Source organism: Rhipicephalus sanguineus, chromosome 3 (genome assembly GCF_013339695.2).
Source record: "Rhipicephalus sanguineus isolate Rsan-2018 chromosome 3, BIME_Rsan_1.4, whole genome shotgun sequence".
In the NCBI taxonomy this organism is placed as follows: Eukaryota; Metazoa; Arthropoda; class Arachnida; order Ixodida; family Ixodidae; genus Rhipicephalus; species Rhipicephalus sanguineus.
The window spans coordinates 181,044,063-181,068,455 of NC_051178.1; the positions used below are offsets into that span (position 1 = coordinate 181,044,063).

A 24,393-nucleotide genomic window follows, 5' to 3' on the forward strand; every position below is an offset into this window, starting at 1 on the left:
GCATTCAATGTATATTTGCTGTTGACGTTTTGTATTTTATACGCTTGTACTTACGCGCACAAAAGGAGAAAAAAAAAGAGATTTTACTTTTTTCATTTTTCAGATTTATCCGTTGGTATAGCAAATTTATATTTACAGTATACGTGAAGTGGAACAGCTGGAGGCATACTGCTTTCTACCTCTCAAGCTGGTTGTCATTCATCCCTACCTATACTTTCGGGCAGGCGAAAGACACTCCCTAACCCTGTAAAATGCATGCGAACTATGACGTGTATGTACGTTACATTTGAGATTAGGAACTTGACCCCAGAAACGTGCCCCTCTTCTAATACCTTGCTAAAAACACGATACGTGTATACATAAAAAAGAAAACAAACTCGAAGGGAGGACTCATTGAAAACCATTTCGTGCTTGTCACCTGAAACCCCACGCGTATTTCCCGTTCTTCTGAATCCTGCTCCGTCTGCCATCATTATTGCCCAAAATTTTCTCCTCTGGCGATAATCAATGTATTTGTAAAGACAGTCGTTCTTTTTCTTCTTTTTCCTAGAGCTGTTTACACACCGGTGACCTTCAGCTTCTCTTGCCGAAAGTTGACTTCCTTTTTTTTTTCATCCTTGCATTTATTCGTAAGTCGTGCATGACGCATAAACAGCGTAGGCGCCAGACGCTGCTCGCATGTCCCGTGCTTTGCGTCACCGGAGAAGGCCAAACAGGATCGTCCGCGATCGCAGCCGCCCACATGCGTGAAGATCTGGTAGCATGCATGCCGACGTCGGCAAAATACCGTCCACGATCTAAACGACTGAGGCGCTGATATTCACGTGGCGCCGTTTACACAATGTTATCGCTATCAGAGGTACTGTGAAATCGCTTGTAAACATTTATGCGTGCCGTACCATGCCAGCAGTTTGTTTGCTTAACCTTAGAGTATCAGCTATTGTGAGCCCTTTCAAATGTTCGTGGCAGAAGCAATGTTCCAGCATGTATCTTGTCCTGTATACACTTGCCGATAACTGACCAAGTCGTGCAACTGTAGCTGGCGACTTATTTGTTCGAGCTATTTCTGCTGTACATATTCGCGGGCTTCGCAGATATGGTCGTTAACAATGCAAGGAAATACAGATATCGCAACAACCCCTCGAAATGTGGCCGCCATGGCTGTCAATTGAATCCGCGTCCTCGAACTAAGCGTGCCTGATTTTAAACACCACATTGTTAGACAACCCGATGACATCTCTTGCTGTGGGATTGCATGAATGAATTTCCAGGATTTTCAAGGGGGAGGGGGTGGGGTGCTTTGACATTGGGATGGTGGTTGATATTGATGGCCGCACAGATGCTTACGATTTATAATAATAACAAATTTATTCGCGTCCCAGCAAAGACTTCGACGAGATAAAGAAAGGGGGAGGGGGTGTAGGACATCCGGACATCATTGAATTCGCGCAGAACCGTGTTCGTGGCCGTGGCTTGCCTCGTCGCTCCAGAGCACTGTTATATAAACGAGTTGGCTCAGTATTGGTGCGCGAACGCTTATACCGTCAAGGGCGTGTGAACAGTTCGTTGTGTGCAGCTTGTGGCTCCTCTGAAACGCTTGAGCATCTCATATTACACTGTCCCGCGTTTGTTACGCAGCGTGCTCTACTGATTAAGGAATATAAATTCCTCGGATTTAAGTGCGCGACAATGGACGATTACCTCTTTCCGAGAAGTTGTGTATCTCGACGCGAACAGGCCCATCGAGCTCTGCTGACCTTTGTGGACCAAACGGATCTGGCCACCCGTTTATAAGCGTGTGTGTGTGTTTTTTTTACCTATTTTTGTCCAAGTCTTCGTGATTTTTTTTATTTACTTTCTTATCTTGTTTCCTCTTTCTCTCCTAGTATCGTCCTTTCCTCTTCCATCCTCCCGAAAGACTAGGCAGGCATTGTGCCCCTCTAGGCGGCAGTTGCTCTCTCCCTCTTTTCTCAGCGTCCTTGTGTATCTATATGTATGTAAATCAAATAAATAAATAAAATAAGACTAAGATTTACATCTCTTGGAAGGTAGATCTCCCAACATCTCAATATAACTAATATCCTGTGAAAGATCTCCAAGGTCTCAATGAAGACGGATTAATTAATGCTATTCTTTGAAGTTTCAGTTGTCGCTTCGCTTGCAAACATGAGCCAGGGCTTTTAGGTTAGCTCACTGCATTCTCTGGCCAGAACAGTGCGCAGAATAATGCTCACAGTAGTAGCGACGAAGCACAGGGCGATTTCATGCCAGACGTACCGTGTGAATCCGGACGTCAGAAATATGATCGAGCCAACGCAATGGCGGCGGCTCGATCATGTTTCCGTATAGAAGAGCGCGCCCAGAACACTTGAGCGGTGCTGAAGGCGTATTTCTTTTTCTCCTATAAAAGTAAAACAGCACCGAGACGCCTTTCCCTCTAGCCCTAAATAATTTCAAGGTGTTGCCATTACGCATATGGGAAACGAACAATTAAAGTTGATCTAATGAATAATACGGAGAACGCGCTTTTGCGTGTTAGGAGCTTTTGCCGACATGCCGGTGCATCGCCGCGCTTTGCAGGGCATTCGCTTCTTCGGTTATCCAACACCCGCCGTAGCACGCTGCAGAGTCCCGCGTGAAAGCATTCGGAGCCGCTTCTGTCAAAACGGCGCGTGGTGGTTCCTTCACGCACGGCAGGCATCTATAGTAAGTGACAACGTATACATATATAGGTCACTGCGCGGATCCTTGCGCATTGTTCAAGGCGACGTTACTTTTGCTCAGCGATTACACAGATTGTATCCTGTTTACATGGGCGTCCGGAGTGGGGTGAAAGAGGAAGCGTCTGCCCCCTCCCCTGCATGAAATTTTGAGTATCCTTTTTTCTATGCAGTAGCAACAGGCTACATGGCTTGATTAGGACACTGAGGTCCCGCATATTCGTGTGAAACGCCATTCACGATTGCGAGCCAAATTTTCACGTTGCACACTATGACTAATCTTACCGGTCATATGTCACGGCAGTGGAAGAAAGGCTGGCTGTTCGGGATGCCATCTCCCCCCCCTCCCCCCTTTTTTTTCTTGCGGATGCACGCCTTGAAAAAAGTTCCGCGGATGCCCTTGACGTCTAAATGGAATTCAGGTGACGGTCGGAGATCGAAGGTCTGATGAGCTTCCCCACTACCCGAAGAGCGGAGAAGTCTAACCCTCTCCTGCCGCTTTCACTATTCAGGGTAACTAAATTTCTGGGGCGCCTACATATTCAAGATTTCTTTTATTGCGATAGCAATTATATGGACAGTCTCGGCTGGATTTTGCCGTCGCCGCCATGCACCGTATATGTATAAGTATATATATATATATATATATATATATATATATATATATATATATATATATATATATATATATATATATCAAGGTCCCAAAGAAAAATAATTCAGAGAAATGCTTCCGAAGCGCGGAATCGAACCAGCGACCTCTCGTTCCGCGCGTGGAGCGCAGATCCTTCAGGTAGCTAACGGCGAGCGTTATATACACACCCTTTACCGCCGGCAGGACTCAGAGACGGCAGGCGCTTATAAGCGTTTCTTCATTACCAGCGCGATGGCGCGAGGAGCGCGACGGGCGGATTTAAAGGTCGTCGGCGAGCTCGCTCGCTTCTTCTTACATTTGCGCACGGAGAACCTTGCCCTTCCGCTGTCTGCTCGCGCGGTTTTCTCGTGGTGAGGGGAAGAGGGATGTTTCGAGCTTTCGCCGTGATGTCCGCGCTCATGTTACGGAGCGTACGAAAGTCACTCGAGCTCAAGGGACGCCGCTAAACGAACAAACAGAAGATGAGCGCGAACTATCAAGTGTCACAGCTCGACACTTGAAGCACGCTAGTTTCCTTCGCTGCTTCGGCCGCCTTTGCAACAGGAGCGCTGTTCAAACTGAGAGTATCCATTGGCGAGCCTCACTTCGTATAGCATTAGTTTCTTGCTATCGCATTCATTGCTTCGCCCTTGCGGCGAAACTGTGACTTTTTTTTTGTAACATCATTGGCTCTTGCTGGCTGTGTAAGCGTTTAAATGCGTGGAAAATCCTTCGCACGCGCAGTGCACGCCATGGAAGGACCACGCGTGTTGCACCGACCAGACCACACACGACGTGCATCACAAGGACATGTACAGCATGTCGTTGGACTTCTGCGAGGAGCAAACCAACGTCAAGATGTCCAGCGCCTGCCGGGAGCACTTCCGCAAGGACCTTTGCTTCTACGAGTGCGAGCCCAATATCGGACCCTGGATCGTCAAGGCGAGTGGCGGTTCAAAATGTGTGGGAGAGTGGCTATAGATATGTTTTCAAGGACAAGTTGTCTGGCCTTTTTGAAATGCATCAGGCATGTCGAACAACTTTGTCTTAGCCCTACATGGATGGTGTCCTCCGCTAGTTCTTCTTTTTATGCTGACCCAAAAGCTGCTTCGAAACCTGGATTTACATACTTACTACGAACATTTCGTTGAATCATGCGCGGTTTGTTGAGAACATGGTTGCATGCAGCCGCCGCGGCACAGTTAATTGGTTACGGTGGCCGGCTAGTGACCCGAAAGAGGCAGGTGCGATCCCGACCGCGGCGGTCGCATATCGGAGGAGGCGAATTATGCTACGAAATTATCACTACGTCCGTTTAGTGCATGAGTCGCTTCCCAAGTTACCCGCCGTGGTGTTGTGTTGCTAAGCTCGCAGGTGAGTTTCGATCCTTAGTCACGGCGGCCGCATTTAGACGGCGACGAAATGCAAAAACACCCGTTTATTTGGGTTTAGGTACACGTCAAAGGCCTCTCCCATGTTGATTGGCGGAACATGGGAGAGGCCTTTGCCCTGCAGTGGGCGTAGACAGGCTGATGATGATGATGATGACACGTCAAAGGCGGTTGAAATTAATCCATATGTGCTTCATAATCATATAGCTACTTTGGCACGTATCCTTCTGTGTGTATATTTGCAAAACTTCTCGATTCTGAACCACACTGGAACAGGTGGAGCGCAAGATAGGCAATGAGCGCTTCTTCGAGGTCCCACTGTGCTACAGTGACTGTGTCGCGTGGTGGAAAGACTGCAAGTACGATTACGCCTGCACCCCGAACTGGCCACGGGGATTCAAGTTTTACGGAGGTAAGTGAACTGAATTGTTCCGGGTCGTTGCAGTTCGGTTGCGTCCAATGCTGATATCTGTGCCGGTTCTGCCGAAGCCTGTATCCTGGTTGTGGCGCATGTCAGCGGCATTTGTATATAACTTCATCCTTCCCATCATATAAATAAAGCTTTGCAAGTCAGCGCTGTGTGCGAGTCGCCCTTGCTTGACCCAGTCTTCGATTGCGCTGTGTTCCTTCCAATGTTTCACCAACACGCCCAAGCTTCTACAGTAAGGAAATAATAGGTCAGGGAAGGATCTTCGTCCAAGAATCTCTAAGTGTATGCCAAGACTTACTCCTCCCCTCCAAAATAATGGGCGTCGCGTCGTAGGCGAGTGAGGGTGACGGTGAACTGGCTTGAGTTTTGTGCCGACACACCGCCTGTCCGCGGACGCGATAGTGGGGGAGTCAAACTTGCGTTCCCGACTAACCGATGAACCCCTCCACGACTTTCTGCGTCTGTCAGTGAGCAACGTTAATGTAGATATTTGCGAGTTGGCTGAGAATGTTCAGCACCAAGAGTCGCATTGAAATAGCTTTTTTTTTTGCTTGTAGCCTTGTAAATTGATACCATGTTACATGTGTGCTCAAAATAAACATGATTCATATTCCAGTTTTGTACATTATGGACAATTCACTGAAGTTTTTCTCTTTGCTTGCAAAGCCCTTCCCTCCCCCCGCTGATTTGCCGTGCGGCCCTCACCGTGTCGGCTTCATGCAACTCGGCCCTCCGCCTCAAAATGTTGCCGACGCCTGCGTTACAACGTTTTGTTACAGGCTTCCCGACAGCTCACAAGGATGCCTTGGTGGGCTAGTTGGTATGAAGGCTACAGCGCACAAAGACGGGGACAACAGAAGAAAGCACAAGACGAAGCGCCCATTCGTCTTGTGCTTTCTTCTGTTGTCCCCGTCTTTGTGCGCTGTAGCCTTCAAGTTCCCGACAGCGTCCCAAGTAACGCCCGTTACAGCCTTTATGACACTTCTTTCTCACCATCTTTCAAGGCAAATCAAATTAAAGGAAGTACTCAGGGATTTACCTGAACCACATTTTTCGGTCAACATCATTTCCCTTTCCAGAGCTAAAATAGAAAAAGAATGAGAACCCTCTTGTGATATTACGTACTTATGACTCAAAAACTAACACATAGAACTATATAACAAATAAGAAATATACCCTAAATATATGAGTTTGTCAGAAGCCTTTGCGGATGGTTCTGCCGACTGCTTTCGCGGTCAGTGAGGGGACCTTTTCTCTTTGGCTTGGGTATGTACAACCTGCAAGGCGGATCCCACTTATTTGCGCAGGGAAAAACCATTGTCCCAAGGGTGCAAAGTGCGTTACCTTCGAGGAGATGTACAAGGGCCCGGCAGACTTCTGCAGCCAGGTAGGTAAACCATTCCATGGAAGTTCGGCCGCTTGCATGCATTGATAACATAAACGCAACGGAAAATTTCAGCGAGCGGCGATGTGGCGCTTGGCGTTCGTTAACTTGGCTAATTAATTGACCGTCAAACTTCAGCATGCTAGTAAAAAAAAAAAATAGCCAGGGAAAGCTTCCAAAGCTCTTCTTGCTCTTAGTAATTCCGCCAATGAAAAACACTTTCGAGATATTTTCTTTTTTTATTTGCCCAGTGGAAACTTCTGAAGGGCTGACTCTTTTTCTTACCCCTGCGGCAAGATATGCGCCTCAAGATCACGAGGATTAATGAAATTATTCACGCTAAAAGCATGCTGCACGCATGTCCGAAGAAAAAGGCTCGTGTCACGTGTGAATAATTTTCTCTGAGGTGAACGCACACAGGACGATGGATAAGAAGGGACACCTGGATCTGCCAGGCCCCTTGTAAGAAAAGCTAGCCACTGCAGAGACATACATCTCTTGTTCACTACTGTACATTTCTTATTCAGTAGTCGATTATACGAGACAAGCATTTACCGTGAAACGTTTTCGTTTATGACGGTAATATGTGGGTTACCAAAAATTTTTAGAGTGATCAGACACGATCAGCAAAAGAAAAAAAAATAAAAATAAAAAGAATCTGGAGGTGACCATAATCTTTGACTTAAGTGTCTGGTAGTGTAGGGTGGCTAGGTAGTGACACTCATACGTCGGCATCATGTGCCCGGATCTCAGAGGCCACGTTGAAAGAAGCGCATGGTTGAGATCTGCTCCGCCAGGAGCCGCAACGATCCCAGCTGTTCTCAAAAAAAGCGTCTGCTTTTTTTTTTATTGCGTTAGTTTGCCCTGCGGCATCAATACACATTACACAAAATGGTGCAGTTGTGTTTCCTCCATGAAGTCCAGGAGGGACCTATGGTTCGGACCGTATATCCATCGCTGCAAGTCCGGTGGCCTGGTGTGCTGAAGTCCCGCACGCCGCAGCTGTGTGGCGTCGACGAGCCGCTTGTAGCCCAGGGCATGTCTATAAGAGGTGGTTCAGGTCTGCTTCCCGCACCGGCGCAGGATAAAATAGGCAGCTTGAAGTTGTGTCGGTGTAGCCCCACTTAGCGCGGATTCAAGACGTCACAGCCGCACTCACGCGAACTCTTCGGAGCGATACCTTCTCTTGTCGAGTAAAATGAACTCATTCAATTAATTGTACTGACTGTTAATTGGCATTTTATCTGAAGTATAATCTTATGCTCCGATATCATATGTATCCAATATCGCTGTTAACTTCGACCAGAACCATACATAACTTGCAACTACGTCACACCGCGAAACTCTGGGATACGATTTCGCGGCATGCGCCGCAGTTACCGAGCACATGGCGGTAGACGACACCGACTCATGCTGTGCGGCTCTCGCATTTCCCGTCAACGCTGCACATCGCAACGGCGATTTGTGCGATATTTGGCTGCTGCACGAGAAGTGCAAATCAATAATAAAAAAAAAAGACCAGACTAGGGGACGTACTGTTTGCCAAACGTGATTACAAACCCGTGCGGCCGCACGAAAGAGCTGTCCGAGAAGCGGAGCACATGGCTTATGCGAGCGTAAACAGGAAGGACCTCAGACGTTGCACAACGTTTGTGTGGGCGGGTGTCACTTCATAACAGGCAAGTTATGCTTCCGAATCTCCTCACCTTTTCGCCGAGTGTGTCACCACAGAGTTATGCGCGAGGTCAATTTTTGTCGAAACGATTTTTCCATGCGATGCGACTGCCGACGCGGCCGTGGGGGAGAGAGAATGGCGGCTGTCCGATGCTATGAAAGGTCACCATTCCGGTTTCCCCACCGCCGCGTCGGACGTCGCAACGCATGGAAAAATCGTACCGTCTGTCTCGCCCTTAACATGTTATTGGGCGATGGTTTTATGCAGCAGTCAGCGACGAAATATGTGCAGTTTGAGCGCCGCAAAATGCAGGCGGCGAAGAGCGCCGCTGTAGGTGACTCGTGCGAAGTTGTTTCAACCATTACGTGCGACACCACTGACGACACTGCAGGCTGCATAATGTCCTGAACGATTCTCGTTCGTCATAAGCGCAAGGCAAACGATCAAAACACGCGCACTACGCCGAACGGATCGTGCGCGAACGTAAACACAGCGCGGTCACTGAGACGTATGTGCTCGGTGATGGCGGACGGAAGACAGGAACTGACGTCACTTGCAAGTTATGTATAGATTTTGTACAAACTTTCTCTGAAAACAAATTTTCTGAATAATCGAAAAACCAGAAGTGGCTCGATCTTCGGAAGTTCTTAGAAGAGAAGCAAGAGTGTCACTGGTTGCTCGTGCCACAATTAAACGTACGCTAATATATATCTGTCTAGTCCCCATTGCTAGAGCGAAAACGACATTTTTTTTGCAACTATAAGCTAAATTTGATCACGCCCTTGCAGGTGTGGGACCACTCCTGGAAAGTGGTACCAGACCACGTGCCGTGCATGCACATCTGGTTCAACAACACCAGCGGCGAGAACCCAAACAGGGCCGTTGGCGAGTTCTACTACCAACGGGGAAAGCGAGGACAGGGCTCCGCAGAATTTCCCAACGCTGCCGACCACGTCGCATCCTCGATGGCCGCACGGCTCGTCTTGTTGCTGGCAACTTCGACGGCTGCAATCCTCGCATGAACCGATGTGTTTCACTGTTTTTGAGCGAATGTGGCGGATATATCATCGTATTGGTACACGTACGGGAGCGTCAATCGGGACTCGGTCATAACTTTAAATATGAATCATTCCACAAGTGCCTGCAAACCGACATAGATGCGGGATTGAAAGCCCGTAAACTTCATCTAACACATGATGTCAACGATCGATAGGTAAGAGTAAAAGCAAGTACAAACGCGTTTTTTGCGTAGCCAGGGAGCACGCGGTGGGGGTGGGATGCAGTTACACACGTTGTACGTATGTTAGATAGACAAACACACATTGAGGTGCATGCACCTCCCCCTACCCCTTCCCGAAATAATGTGCTGGTTACGCGTCCTTTCTGCTAGCAATGTTACCCATCACTTTTACTGCATTTCGTATGTGTCGCATCCTGCTTTCCCGTATGTATACCTCAATTGCTACTTCTGCGAAGGCAGCTAAACTTATATTCAATAAAGCTTTCGAATGCTATAGTGCGACCTTCACTCGTGCTTTATGAAGCCCTCACCTTTCCCTATAGCTGTCGATAAACGCTTGGCTTACATTTCGATGCATCTTTCGTAGATTGGCGAATTTACTCAAATTATACGAATGCAGAATTACCACCATAGGCGCAGCCGGGAAAGTGGTGTCGAGTTCAATCCCCCTGATATATTTAGCCATAGTATGTATGTGAACACCAGGGGCGTAGCCAGAAATTTTTTTTCGACGGGGGGTGGTGTTCAACCATACTTTATGTTCGTGCGTGCGTTTGTATGTGTGCGTGTACATACACACATTAGAGCTGTGCGAATAGCAAAATTTTGGGTGCGAAGCGAATTCGAATATTGAAGTGTGAGTGCGAATCGAACCGAATATTTTTCGAATATTTCTCGAATATTTCTTGAATATTTTTCAATACTTCGAAGCGAAATTGCAGAAAAAAAAAGTTACAGAGGATTACTAAGCATATTCTTATGAGATAGCAACATGAAAGTGTTTCTTTTCGCTAGGTTGATGAATCACTGGCGGGGTGGTGTTTCATAGTTTTCTTATCAAGATTGAGGCAATGTAGAGGCCGAATTCTATTTATGTACATGATTTGGTGCAACCAAACTGTTGCCGACAATACTTTACACGTGATAGGCAAAGATGCCATTTCCTCAGCCTCTCCTCCTCTTTCACCTTCTGTGGAAGCGATGTGGCGGACAAGGATGTGCTCCCTTCAAGTCCGGAGTTCCAAATCTGCCTCGTAGACGTCGATATATAAGAACATCTGAAATTTTAGATGCTAAAAAGCTTCGGCTTCCGATTTTTCGGACTTCCTGCCCAAATTTTAGGTCCAAAACAGCATTATTTGAGCCCCCACCTCTGCCACATCTTTCATCTCCATGTTGGAACCAGCGTTTTCTTGGAGTTAGTACATTTCCGAGCGTAGCAGAGCTTGAAAGGCAGCTTTACCGCAATACCGGGGTGTGATGAGGTGAAGAATATTGAAAATCTAGGGACTACTTCCAATTGGACGTTGCCTGTGTCTTGACAAAGTTCGACCGTAACGGAGCTTGAAAGGCAGCTTTTTCGCAATACCGGGGTGTGATGAAGTGAAGCATATTGGAAATCTAGGGACCATTTCCAATCGGCCGTTGACTGTGTCTTGGCAAAGTTCGACCGAAGCTTGAAAGGCAGCTTTGCCGCAATACGAGAGTGCAATGAGGTGAAGCATATTGAAAATCTGAAGGGGTCACTTTCAATTGGACGTTGACTGTATTTGTTTTTGAGAATTTCGAATAATAAAATTCCAGTGCGAATCGAATCGAATAGCAAACACTATTCGAAAAATATTCGAAATTTCGAATATTCGCACACCCCTAACACACATGCAAAATTGAAAATTTTCGGGGGGGGGGGGGGGGGGGTTGAACCCCCAATCCACCCCCTTGGCTACGCCCTTGGTGCACACACATACATACAGAAAGTTCACGTTGCCCCCTCCAGAAATAATATCCTGGCCACGACCCTGCTCGCTACACTAGCCACATAGTGTCGATACGTCGAGTTTCGCAACGTGATCGGCGACAGCAATCGCTATTCTCCCCGAATAATAATACAATAACAAAGGCGTACCTCAGCACTGTGGCTGATGACTTTTACGCCCTTTGAGTTGTGACGAATTTTAATGAAGACTTTCTTATCGTAATGAGTGCTGTTGCTGTTTTATCTTGACGGCTCGATCGTTTAAACTTTCGCTTACATAGTTTTCATGGACGTCACAGCAGGGGCTTCTGGGAAGGTGACTCATTAGAAAGCTTCTAGAGAGCTGCTAGGTCGCCAAGCTCTTCTGTTCTTTTGTACTCTTCCCGCTTTCTTCCATTCACCAACCGACCCCAAGGAGAGTACTGAAGAACCCACGAGCTTGGGTGAGCAAGCCGCTTGGGGGCGATCGCGGCACTAAAAACTTGGAGGACGCTTGAACTTCGCCTTCAGGAGTACAACGTGATAGCATAATTGAGCCCCGTTCGCATCGCCTTCTCAATCGCTGCCTAGCTTCGTTTCTCAATGGACACACCTGTGGAGTAGCCAAAAAAGGGGTTAAACCCCCCCCCCCCCCCCCCCGCCAGTGTTGTTACCTCACCCGTTTTGAGAGGTCAGCTGGCGCAAAGTTGTTCGCTGGGCCTGTCTGCGACGGTCTCAACACACCCCACATACACTGATGACGAGTTTCATAGATTGATGAAGACTTTTGTTCTTACACACTTTGAGTAAATAATTAGCACAAGGTATTCCAATGTCGGGGTGGAAGCACAGGTCACTGTACTGCGAAATATAGTCGAAACTTATTTGCGCTGTACGCGCTTAAGATGAGGTTGGCTGTGACGTATGTGCATCTTCACTGTCACTACTGCTGTCACTTGAATATTCTAAATGTGCTAACCATGCCTAAAATCTTCGAATGTTACGCTTGAAATGGCACATTATAACATACTGTTTCATTGACGAAATTGCCTTAACCAGTTCTATTTGTAGTATTTCAAGTTACAACAATCGGCTACTTTTCGTTAAGAATGAAGAAATGGTTTGTTCATATATACTAGAAAGGAAATTGAAGTATAGTGGAGGGGAGCATGCGGCACGGTGAGTCTTTGGCTTCCGTAGGTTTACAAGAACAGCAACGCCTTAGTGCCATATGCTGCCAGAAGTCACAGACACATATTAAATATTCTGAACATAGGAAATATGAATAGTAGTGGACAAGGATTCTTTTGAGAGCCGTTTTTTCTTCTTCTGCATGACGCCTGCAACAAGCACCAAACACCAAGTCTTTTCCTCATAAATTTATTTGTATGTATACCTGTATACATGTACATACAATATATATATCTGTCTGTATAATCCTCAGTCAGATCTCAGTTTCATTTTTTTTTTTTTTTCCATTTTTGGGGGTTCTGCAAGACTTCAACATATTGCCAAAAGTAAAACAAAGGAGCAATGATGTAATACTGCAGGTGTAACCCTCCTCAATAAAACTTAAAAAGATGTCTGCATAATTAACATACAATCACAATTCACAGTGCATTGATGATAAAAACAACCTTGTCTAGCAGCAAAGCAAATGTGCTTGTTAGTAATACACAAATGGGAATGGGGAAGCCAGTGGATGAATAAACACAAAACGCTATATATATCACAAAGTCCTCGCTGGGAATTTAGTCTACAGCTGGGAACTTGTCAACACCTCGCCAACAGAGGAGAGGGAGGGAACGTGGAGGCAACAATGAAAAAACATTTCGGTGGCGATGCCATGTAGTATAGCACAAAACAAACTAGCACCTTAAGAACACAAGCCAAGACATTAGTACTTCTCTTATCGCGCATGAAGCATGTGCGGATGTGTGTGTGTGGTGTGTGTGTGTACATTATTACAAGTTTCATGTGCATCGCCATGTGCTCATACTAAAAAAAAAAGGGGAATCGAAGGTGCGTCTATCCGCAAGTGTGTGATACTCCTTGTACTGTATGTTACAGCATCCAGACTACGCATTCGTACCATGATCAACAGCACGCAGGATGTTAGCATGCTTGCCCCACAAGAAACAACGCGAGCTTTCAAGTAACAATTGCAGAAGCAAGTATGCTGCAGACTTTGGGAGGTTTTTTTTTCTTCTTTCAGCCATGTAATTAAGTGGTGTAGGCACATCAAGCATTAGCATAGTTGCTAGAAATTGTAAAGAATAAAAGCAATGAATTCACAGCCTAGATATTACCTATGTACGAACTTGTGCAACGGAACGTGAGTTATGCAAATAATTTACTAAAGGGAATGAAAGGGAAGGGGGGACGAGATTTCTGCTACAGTGGGGTTAAAATACTTCGGGCCCCTCTCTCTCTGTACATGGGTTCTTGTCATCAGATGATGATACAGTTGACCTCCAGTTTGCAAGGAGCGGCGACTACTGTGGCTCCTGTGCCACGGTTTGAGCTAAGCGCACAGTTACCGCTTTCTTTTGCGCATTCACAGCTTTAAACTGAACAAGTCGCGTCAAGCAGCTTAATGAAACAAAGCATGCTTCTTCTACTTTAGACGTTCAAGGCAGACAAGGGTGATAACAGCAACAGCAAAGAATCAGTCTTGTCATGACACACATTTACACTTCACTTCCTATGGCAGCTGCACTAACGAAACTGCAGTTTGCAAAGTTCGGTATTGGCTGCTGCCAGTGTAAGTTCATTTACGGATTACTTTGGCTGCAGTGGCCTAAGGAACTACCATGACGCACCCAGCCGAACAAAGTGCCTTGAAGTACCTAACATGTTCTGGCAGCCTTTTTTTTTGCCCTTACATTTCCTCAAGGACCATTCAAAAAGTAGGCAAGCCAAATGTGGCCTCAGTGCGTGTTAAACAAAAATAAAGAGTTGTTCGCACACTTTCAAAACTTGAATACATTGATCTAGACAAATCTTGGGGGATCTACACAAAAGCAGGTGACAATGTGTTTGGAAGTACAAGCTCGCTTTTGCAAAACTGCTGAGCTCAAGAGCGATTTCACAACACAATGGTCAACGTTAGTCTGGCCTAACAAAAATGTGCCGTGTGCAGTACAAAGCAACCCACCAAGCTTCCACGCTTAGGCTCATTCACAAATCATAGCCTTTGACCATGGTAGGCAAATTGGAGCAACTTGAAATATTCAACCTGTTTTCCCTGACAACCTCTGATATGCAACATTTGTACTTTCTATACAAACTAGTTCTCCAAACTTGAGGTGCTGAAAAGAGCCCGATTTGACAGCCTCAGCATTAAGAAAGCTTTCCCTACAAGGGTGAACAATGAACACTTTATTATTTTCTGTGCTTGCCAAAATGTACGGAGGTCTACTACCATACTCTTTGAATGGTCCCTTCGAAAGCAAAGCGCTGTATAAGAGGCATACGAGAAACGAACAATTTAGAAAGCTAAAACAAGCCGAATGTAGCAATCGAATGGCACAACGATGCAATAACCCTCCCCTTGGTGAGTCATGTTTGCAAACGCCTTCTTCTTGCGTTCAAGGGTGTGGGGCAGGTGTTTGTATACTTCACGCATCCATTCGTAAAGTCTATGTACATTGTGTTGCAACCCATGCAGTGCTTGAAGCAATGCCTCGCATGACATCTCTGCGCCGTCAACGCAACACGCCTCCTTCCAGACCGTGCACTGACGAACTACAAATGTGGTAGCAGAGTAACAGTAGAGTTGGAAAATGTCAAACATGAAAGTGAAACAACTGTGCAAAGGATGCTTGTTTTCAGCAGCGGCACCAGAAAGAATGAATTAAAAAGAAATCTATGTAGAAACAACAACAACAAAAAGAACTCTTGAAGGGTACTGCCTGCCCTCTTCTGCTACAGACATCTGTATGTATAGGTGTTTAGCCTAATTCGCTTGAGGCCCTCTGCCGAATATGCAAAGGAAAGTTTCAGCAATACTACACCTCTGTCATGGCTTTCCTCTAGGACAAGAAAGTGTGTGCCTGACATTCCAGCTGCCAAAAGCACTCAATAAAAATAGAATGCAAAGATCATCAACACCTTCCAGAATGTCGCCACCAGCCACTAGGAAAGGCATGACAGTAATCTCTTGTATGCTGAGAGGACCTGGGGTTTTGTAAGCTCGTACTGTTTTATGACAACCTCTATGTTTGTTTTATAGTTTTGCCTGAACAGAGGCAAAACTGTATGTTTACGTCATGGGTCCTTTCTGTAATTTACATGCTAGATTCCTCCCACACCATGCCCAACACAAGGAGCTGCTAGGATCCTGCTTTGTAAAGATTCAGACAGTGTCTTGCATTGTAACTGAAGCTGTAGAAATATGACCCTAGCCTCTACCTCGAAACACGACAGTTCTGCTGCATTGCATTGCCTTTTTGCACTGTTGGCTATATGGGGAAGAACCTAGCAATAGTACGGACTGGCCCATTCACAGCTGTTCAGGCCCTTTCACTGTCCTGCAAGAAGTGGGCATGGAAACGAAGGCAGGCAAAGGATTACACATTACGGGTTATACAGGACAAGAGGGAAGAGAGTGCCTGGCAGACAAGAGAGTGACATTATAATACAAAAGGATGCACCAAAAAGTAAAAAAGAAACGAAGAGAGACTCAGAGCTGCAGTCACGGCTCTTCTCTCTGTGCCATGGTGACTTTGCAGTGGGTGACGGCTCACTCGGTGTGTCGCGCAACACCACCCCCACCCAGCGTCAGTGTTCTTGCTGCACACGCGCGCACATTCACACACCACTGTCATTCATGGTGAACGCTCTCGGTCGATTGGAAAAAGAAAAATGCCTCCTGCATCTGGCTCATGTGCATAAAACCTCTCTCTTCTCCACATTCTCCGATGGAGGATCCACGGGTCGAATTTTTTTGTTTCTTCCCTCATGAAAGCCACTTTTTCCACGAACAAGAGAAATTAACGGGAAAATAAAAGAAGTTCCCCTTCGCCCGTGCTTAGGGCATCGTCCGAAAAAGGCTGCTGCATTCTCACAGCTTTTCTTTCGCCGCTACCCAGGCTGACGATCCTCCGTTAAGGTCGATCACGTGCTTGACCTTCTTGTATATCTCCTCCGGCGTGTCCCCTTGAATTATAGCTGAAAGAGGCAGTGCAAAACATGGGCTGTCACTTATATGCGTATCTCTGTGTGTGTAAATTACGCAAGTAACGAAGGAAAAGACAGGTGATGAAGTATGCATCTGAAAGTATACTGTGACAAAGTGGAGCTACACTTAATCTAGCGATGCTCTTCAGCAGCTTATAATCTTCAGCTTGTAATCTGTGATGAAACATCTTACATACCTGCCTTAGAACTGCTCACATTTGCCACTCAGAAGTCCAACAGTAGCAAAATAATACAGAAATGAAGTGAAAATACAGCTCTTTGAGGTTGCCACTTGCAGTACAGCTGTGTTACCAAAACGAGTAATGAAAAAATCAGGTCCAAACAAGACAAAAATTGACAGGAACATGGATGATAGGTATATGAGACCAGTATGAAGAGGTGATCAGGTCTTTTACCACTACATCAAACTGCACTACATGTTTTGTATAACTATATTGTAAATATGGTAGATTTACGTAAGTGCATACATACATGGCTGTGCAGCACAGCCAATCAGTTACATGGAATACATTGTTCATTTGCATAAATATTTAACATATAATACAAATGGAAATTTTCTCTTGCTACTGGATCTCAGATTTCTGGCAGTGCCTCTATAAAACATTTAGGTCCTGAGGGTGCTGATAAACAACATGCCTATAAAACAAACATTTATGCAAAAAAATTAAATTATGGTGTTTTATGTGCCAATGCCAAGGTACAATTAGGAGACATGCTGTAGTGGGAGATTTCACCTTAATTTTGACCATCTGGGGTCCTTTAACCTACATGTAAATCTAAGTAAACGGTTTTTTGCATTTTGCCTCCATCAAAATGTGGCTCATTTAGGCAAAATAGTGCAACAGCAAGCATACCTGTGAAGTATTCAGCAAATTCCTGCTCAAGCTTTGCTGCTCGCTCAAAAGTTTTTCGTGCCTGTTCCTCTGTTATCCTTTTGTTCATTTCCCTGGAAAAAGATATGACAAAGTCAAACAATGCTTTACCCTTGTTCCTAATGCTGTTAAATTACCTTCAAAAGAAACATTATTTTTTTTTTTTTGGGTGCCTGACTACAATGCATTAGCTTAGATGAAGATGCTGAAGAAGCTAACGAGAAAAACCAGTTTTCTCGTATTAGCATATTCTATTATATTATATTTCACAATATTTACGTAAGCACCACTCTTATCACAAGGAGACACTTGGTAAGTGAAAAAATAAGCAAAATGAAAATGTGGGTGGCGGCGGCACCTTGAAGTTGCCACAACAGCTCCCCGTGACATCATGGATTTTGATGGCTTCTGCTAAGGCCTATATAATCGTTTATTGGTAAATATTGTTTATGTTTTGTTCTGGGGGGCCCACGCAAAAAGACTGAAATTCGTGACAGCACACTGACATTCATCTGCTGAAGTTTCGGCACGAAATTTGAAAATGAGGCTTTGATCATCATTTTTTCTCCTAATAAATATCCTATAATGGTGAAATTAATGACAATAGAGTTCTGAAAGAATAATTTATCTCTCTAAACTGATTCAATGTTACACTTTAGTGTCCTTTTAAAGTTCACATGGAAGCTTAATGACTTGTTAATTAAATGAGCATATGAAGCTAGCGATGCATTATTACAGCATGCTAGTCTTTGTATATGCAACTAACAATTATAAAACGATCTCTCTTCTGACTTCTAAGCGAAGCTTACGAGTGTACAGATATGCATGTGCCCAAACTAATAGAAAACTCCTATGTTTGATGTGCGAAAATAATATGTGCCAATTTTGCTCAAAATGTTCGTGATGCAATTATAAAGAATGCATTTTTTTCTTGCAATCACTACAACTAACATAATGTGGTAAACTGATCTTATATTTACAAAAAACAATACACCCCAACCAAGTACATGTCCAATGATTCAATGATTCAAAAGCCAAAGCTTCAAATCTACTTCAGTTAAATTATGCTCAGTGCCTTGTTTGAGGCTTGACATTTTGTTATCACTGCTCAGCAGTTTATTGAAGGTATATACCTCTAATGTGGATTTAAGCACCATATGAAGCCAAATTCAAGTGGCCCCAGCTAATAGGAAAGTGTGCTATGAAATAAACTATATAGTCATTACTAATGTACTTTTTGTTTTTTCTGGAATACAACAGTCGTATGTAAGAGCAACAGTTGCAATTGTGGCGAAGTCGATTTGACGTTGGTATGGTAAGAGCATAGCAACATTAAATACAGTTGCTGAATGATTCTTCAGGCATGAATGGAACTGCAAAAGTGCACGAATAATTGGTTTGTCCAGACAACAAGCTTTAAGAAAAGAGCTATCCCACATTCCACCTATAAATATCCGGTTCATCAACTTTTGCAGAGTTGTTACTTCAGAGAATTAATAACTTCTTGAATTTTCTTAATAGACGACAATCTCGGGGCATGTTCTAGTTTTTTCATGCACACTGTACAGCCCAAGGTAGCATATGTATGATATAATCACAATGCTGTAAATTAAAGATGTCACACATGACTGCGTTATGATGACAAGTTAGGCCATGTCAAGTGAATTCAGCTTGTAGATTTTTTTTCACACACGTGAAATTTATACCCTTGCAGCAAGCAAGCACATATAGAAACTTTACAGATTCTCATAGTGGTTATTGGCTAGTTGCCCGTGGACCCAAATGATAGTTTAATAGCCATCCGTCTGGCTTGTGCACATACTTTCTGATGGTAGAAACTCTTGGAAGTATGAACATATCAGTGGAAAGCTTCCCATGAAAGCTTCCCATGAGGGCTTCCCACGAGGGCTTCCCACTTGTGAAAATGCTGGACCGTGGCACATTTCATCATAGCCACAATGACCAAATTGCTACACCTAACCAAGAATAACTGAAAGTATTGTTAAACATCACTTGGAACACTGAGAAACAATCTCATAAACAAAAAAGTGATGTCATGGGCAATGTGTTCACAGAACCCTTGTTAAGGCACATCGCACATTTTTATGGCTGAAAATTGAGTGGGAGACCGCATGATGGCTGAGAGTTTTCAGCGCCATGACACACAATTCAGCCATAGAGTAGGTTGTTGAGCAATGGGAATGTTTGAATAGTGAGGAAGGCTTGAAAAATTGGCCAGACACTGTACCTTTCTTCTTTGTATTTAAAAGGGCAAACTTACATTATTGACTCGACTGACTTTGGCTTGATGAAGATGGCGATGGGTTCAAGGCCAGCCACTTGAAGCCTTTTGATTGCATTGCCACTTACGTCTAGAATGCAATGTTTTCCCTATGGGAACAAAGAAACAACAAGTGAAGCCGGAATTGTGGACAGGCAGCATAACTTGTGGTATAAACACAAAATCAAGCACAAGATCCTTCTCAAGTGGTCAGATTTGTGAATAGGACGTGCAAGTGAGGGTAGAAGGCAAATAATGCAAACAAAGCATGAATGCTTTGATTACGGCTGCAAAATGTGCACTTAAGCACAAACAAAATGAACCTCGGAATAAACAAACAATGGTACAGAATAATGAGGTAATATCAAGATGTTTTCGGGTAATTTTTCACGTAATCTTACGCCACCAACTCTCAAGCTAGAGGAAGTGTACATAATCTTCTAGTTATTTTTGTTACATCATACTTCTACTCTTAATGTGTGTTAATTAAAAGAAACACATATGCATGGTTTAGCTTTTATATTCATCCACAATATTCAAAGTATAAAGCTTGTTCTCAAGACAAGGATTTCCCGCAAAGCAAAAGTAAGCTGCAAGTAAATTGCAGGCATATTTCTGTCCAAGCACATAATAAAGAGACATGCAAACCAAAAAGGATCTGTGAAATGAAGAAGGAAATGCTGCCCAATAAACAGTTTGCCTTTAGCAATATAGGCACAAAATGATAGGTTAAGCAAAGCTTGGTCTTGGGAGTAGATGGATGCAGAGCATGCGCACCTTCTCGGCCACTTCCCGAACAGAGGCAACGCTGGTGCCGTAGAGGTTGTCATTGTATTGGCCAGCCTCGATAAAGAGGTGGTTCTGGATATCACGTTCCATCTGTTCCCTTGAGGCCACAAAGTGGTAATCACGTCCATCCACTTCGTAGTCTCGCTTTGGTCGGGTCGTGTCTGCAAACATGGTGCATCCAAAACACATCTGTACGCCTGCTAACAACACAGCTAGAGAATAGGCTATGTAGACTGCACCCTAGAGATCGTGATGTTTGTAAGAGTGTAGCAGAATGAATGAAACTTGAAAACGTAACAACCTAAAGTAATTGGACACTGTAAGTAAGAACACACATTCCGGGTTGTTGACAACCAACTCGTTTACCAGATGGCTACTGATTTCGTGAAATTGGCATCAGTCAGGTGCTGATAAAAATGAGTTCAGATAAGGTTATATGCTATGAAGCAAGGAGTGGGCTTGTAAAATTAAACTTTCTTTTGCTCTTCCCACCAGTTAATATGGATCACTCATCAAACTGGCCTCAGTAAATCCCAATTGACTGCATAATCAAAAAGTGCCGACTTGGTAGTTGATGTTCATATAGTACATGTGTGTCCCCACATAAGCTTTAAAAGGACACTAAAGGGAAAAACGATTTTTCGTGTATTAGTAAATTACTTTTTCACGACACCAAAAACACCACGCTTGCTGTGACAAGACGCTTCATAAGGGAGGAAATGCTCGAAAAGAAAATGCGGGAAGCATTTTCTTTTCAAAGCGACCCCCTTTGAAGTTCCCGCGCCAGTCGCTGCGACATCAGATTTTTATGGCGTCTACTAGGGCCTATGTAGTTCCTAATTGGTAAAAATGAAGTACATTGTCTTCTGAGGGAGCCAGAGACTTAACATACCAAGTTTCAGCAAATTTCGTAGAGCAAATGTGGTCAAAAATATAAAAAAACACTTTAAAATCGATGACATCACTATTGGATATTTCGGCAGGGAATTTGAAAGTGAAACTTTTGATGTTGATTTTTTCACCTATTAATAAACCTATGGTGGTGAAATTAATGACACTAGAGTTTTCAGAGTATAATTTATCAGTTTAAACTTATTTGTTGTTTCACTTTGGTGTCCCTTTAATGCAGATTGCCACATGGGCCATTCATGGAGCAATGCACGCTCACAGCACCCACAAGCCTCACAGCATTACCCAATAAAAATTACAATTTAGTGAAGTGTTCCCAAAAGCATATATCTCAGCTGATCTACCAGCAACCTACTGCTTAACATTGAAAACCATCCCTACCAAGTGATTTCAGTTCAGTTTTTCCAACAGTACAACAGAGTGATGCACCACAAGTTTTGTATGTATTGTGTAAATTGAGAATGATAAAATGACAATGTAGACATTTGACGGCAAATGCAGAGTCTTGTACTTTTTTCAGAAACTCTAATGAGCCTTTGGATGGCTTTTTACATGTGGTGAGAATAAAAAAAAGACTTGTACTACCCCGAACTTGAGGAGACATATACTTACGTGGAACGCAAGAGCCGAATTTTTCGGGGTACTCTGATATCAAGTCATCGTTGATCCTGTCTTTTAGAGGTCCCAGGATAATTATGGGTCGCGTGTAAGTAACTGGAAAAGCAAGAAATTATGGATTGTTTTAGTGATCACAAAAGGAAGAAGGAGAAAAAAAAAAGGCTAAGAAGGAAAGAAACAAAATTGGGCACGAAGGCATGAAGGGTACCACAGATAAGCTGCATAAATCAAACAAAAAATACAAATGTTTCTTAAAAAACAATCTCAAAGGATTCTAAAGGACATGGCGTATGTTGAAAGTTCATTGTGCAAAAATAAGTTATGTATGACTACTAAGCACAATGTCCTGTAAAATGAATGAAAACAGCTTGAAAAATCAAACAGTGCTACCTGGAAAAGCTTAACTATAGGGCACCGCCCTGCAGCCTAATATGAATAAGTACAAGCTAGGCTGCTTTGTTATCGTGCCTTACCTGCTAAAAGCCATAGAAATAAAAGCAACACCGCAGAAGAGATGTTTTGCCAAGCAAGGAAAGTAGGTAGAACGAAAGGCATTCTCGTACTCACTTTCTTGTTGTACCACTGCCTCGTAAGAAAGAACAGGCTCATCGATTCCTCCTGTAGATGGGCGAATGGGAAAAAAAAAAGCATGTTTTGTAATAGCAGGTTTACTTGAAGAGAGGGTCAAACTGCACAAGTGCATTTAATGTGTTTGTTGTACAAACCAAGCGATAACAAGCCTATTTAAAGGGACACTAAAGGCAAATATTAAGTCGACGTTGATTGTTGAAATAGCGGTCCAGAAACCTCGTAGTGCTGCTTTTGTGCCAAGGAAGTGCTTATTTTGAAATAAAATCACGTTTTTAGTGGTCCGCATCGCGTTAGCGCGCTTCAAATCTCCCGCCTGAAAATACGACTTTCATACGTCACTGCTGCCGTGCCCAACGTTGCCCGCTTTTACTACGCGGCCGCCGACACTAGCAGCAGAGCGGAAGTAGCGGGACCCACAGTAGCAACAACGGCCATCGAAGCCATCGAAGCTTGCCGCAATCGCCGCAATGGATGTGGACGGAGAACTTGACAATGAGACATTGGCTCGCGACGCTGGGCTCCAATTCAGCGACTTGAGCCCCGATGAACGCGGTATGCTGCTGAGGGCTCGTAGTGCTGGCGTCGTTGCGTACTACGATAGCAGCCTCGGCAGCGACTCTCTCGAGCCCGAGCCCGAGCCCGAAAGCAGCGAGGAAACCAGCAGTGCAATGTCGGGCGACGAAGCTCATGCGGCATTTTGTCGAACTTTCTGTCAGAGCGACTTTCACGAGCGCGCAAAACACACGCGGGCAGTACGCGATCCCGAAACTACCACTGAGACGGGCGAGGCGCAGTTCGGCGAAAACGAAACCTTTGAACCACGCGCGCCGTTCCCCATGGCAACGCCACGGATGTTTTCTTTTTTTTCATGAATCAAGCGGAAACGAACAAACAGCATTTTATTACGTCTTTTGATGCTCGGAAGGTTCTTTTTTTACTGCTGCTAGTTTGATTTCTAGTGATTTATTGTAGGCCGACTTCCATACGTCATCGGGATCACTTCGAAAATGTCCCACTCGTGGCGCTCATCATGTGATACATTTAGCTTAATTTCTCGGTAAGTAGGGCACTGCTGCTGATAATATTGCCGTTTTAGAAGTTGTCATACATTGGACTTTCACTCTGACATAAATTGTTATTTGCCTTTAGTGTCCCTTTAAGGATATGCGCACAGAGATCAGGCTATGTGCTCAGTGCAATGCTTACCGAGGCTGAAACAATAAAAGCAATGAATAAGATTTACATTACGAGTTGGGCAAAAAAGATATGACATCAATTTAATAAGCATGTGTTGATGATAAGCACATGTTAGTGAAGTGCTGGGCTCATTTTCATTACTGAATAAACATTTACTAATAGATTTCCTAAATGTTGAGACTTTGTTCCTCTGGATGAATCACATTTCAGTGCTGTTCAAATGTTCATCATGAAACTGGTGAATGCCTTATGCAAACCAATTATTTGAGCTAGCACTGAGCATCTGAATGTGGCGAATCAGTTGGGCAGAAATTTGCAAGATGGAGGAAGTTACAGAAGAAAGACAAAAACATCATCCACCCAAGAGTGCCACAAAAAGCTCTAAAGGTTCAAGCACACCTGTAACTAGCAACGGTCGCGCGACCATTTGCGAATGGCAACCAAAAAGCGGCTCAAGGCGACTGATGTTCACACCTGCGTGTGACCTACACCCGTCGCCACACAGAGTTCACGTCTGCTCGCATTGCTATTGCCCGCAAAATAAGCCGACGTTCTGTTCCTGTGCATCCAATTGGTTCATAGGTTCGCAACTGCAGTCACGTGACTGAAAAATTGAGCAGCAAGCGACTGAGCCAATGCAGTCGCTTTGCGACCAAAGTGGCTAATAGTGACCTTTTGTGACCAGTTGCTTAGTGACTAATTTGGTTGCATGGCCAGTGCTAGTC

General features: G+C 44.4%; 2 protein-coding genes across 2 annotated transcripts in view; one reads left to right on the forward strand and one right to left on the reverse strand.

Moving 5' to 3' along the window:
* The window catches only part of LOC119387781 (folate receptor gamma), a 26,110-nt gene extending 13,292 nt beyond the window's left edge, over nt 1–12,818 (forward strand). Inside the window, exons 3-6 of the mRNA XM_037655293.2 lie at nt 4,099–4,296; nt 5,022–5,157; nt 6,483–6,562; nt 9,023–12,818. Coding sequence (XP_037511221.1) covers nt 4,099–4,296; nt 5,022–5,157; nt 6,483–6,562; nt 9,023–9,256 — 648 coding nt within the window. The 3' untranslated portion in view covers nt 9,257–12,818. The remainder of the gene's footprint in view (nt 1–4,098; nt 4,297–5,021; nt 5,158–6,482; nt 6,563–9,022) is intronic.
* The window catches only part of LOC119387778 (discs large homolog 1-like protein), a 131,486-nt gene continuing 119,666 nt past the window's right edge, over nt 12,574–24,393 (reverse strand). The window contains 6 exon segments of the mRNA XM_049413684.1: nt 12,574–16,381; nt 17,266–17,357; nt 19,565–19,674; nt 20,342–20,514; nt 21,875–21,976; nt 22,448–22,498. Coding sequence (XP_049269641.1) covers nt 16,275–16,381; nt 17,266–17,357; nt 19,565–19,674; nt 20,342–20,514; nt 21,875–21,976; nt 22,448–22,498 — 635 coding nt within the window. The 3' untranslated portion in view covers nt 12,574–16,274.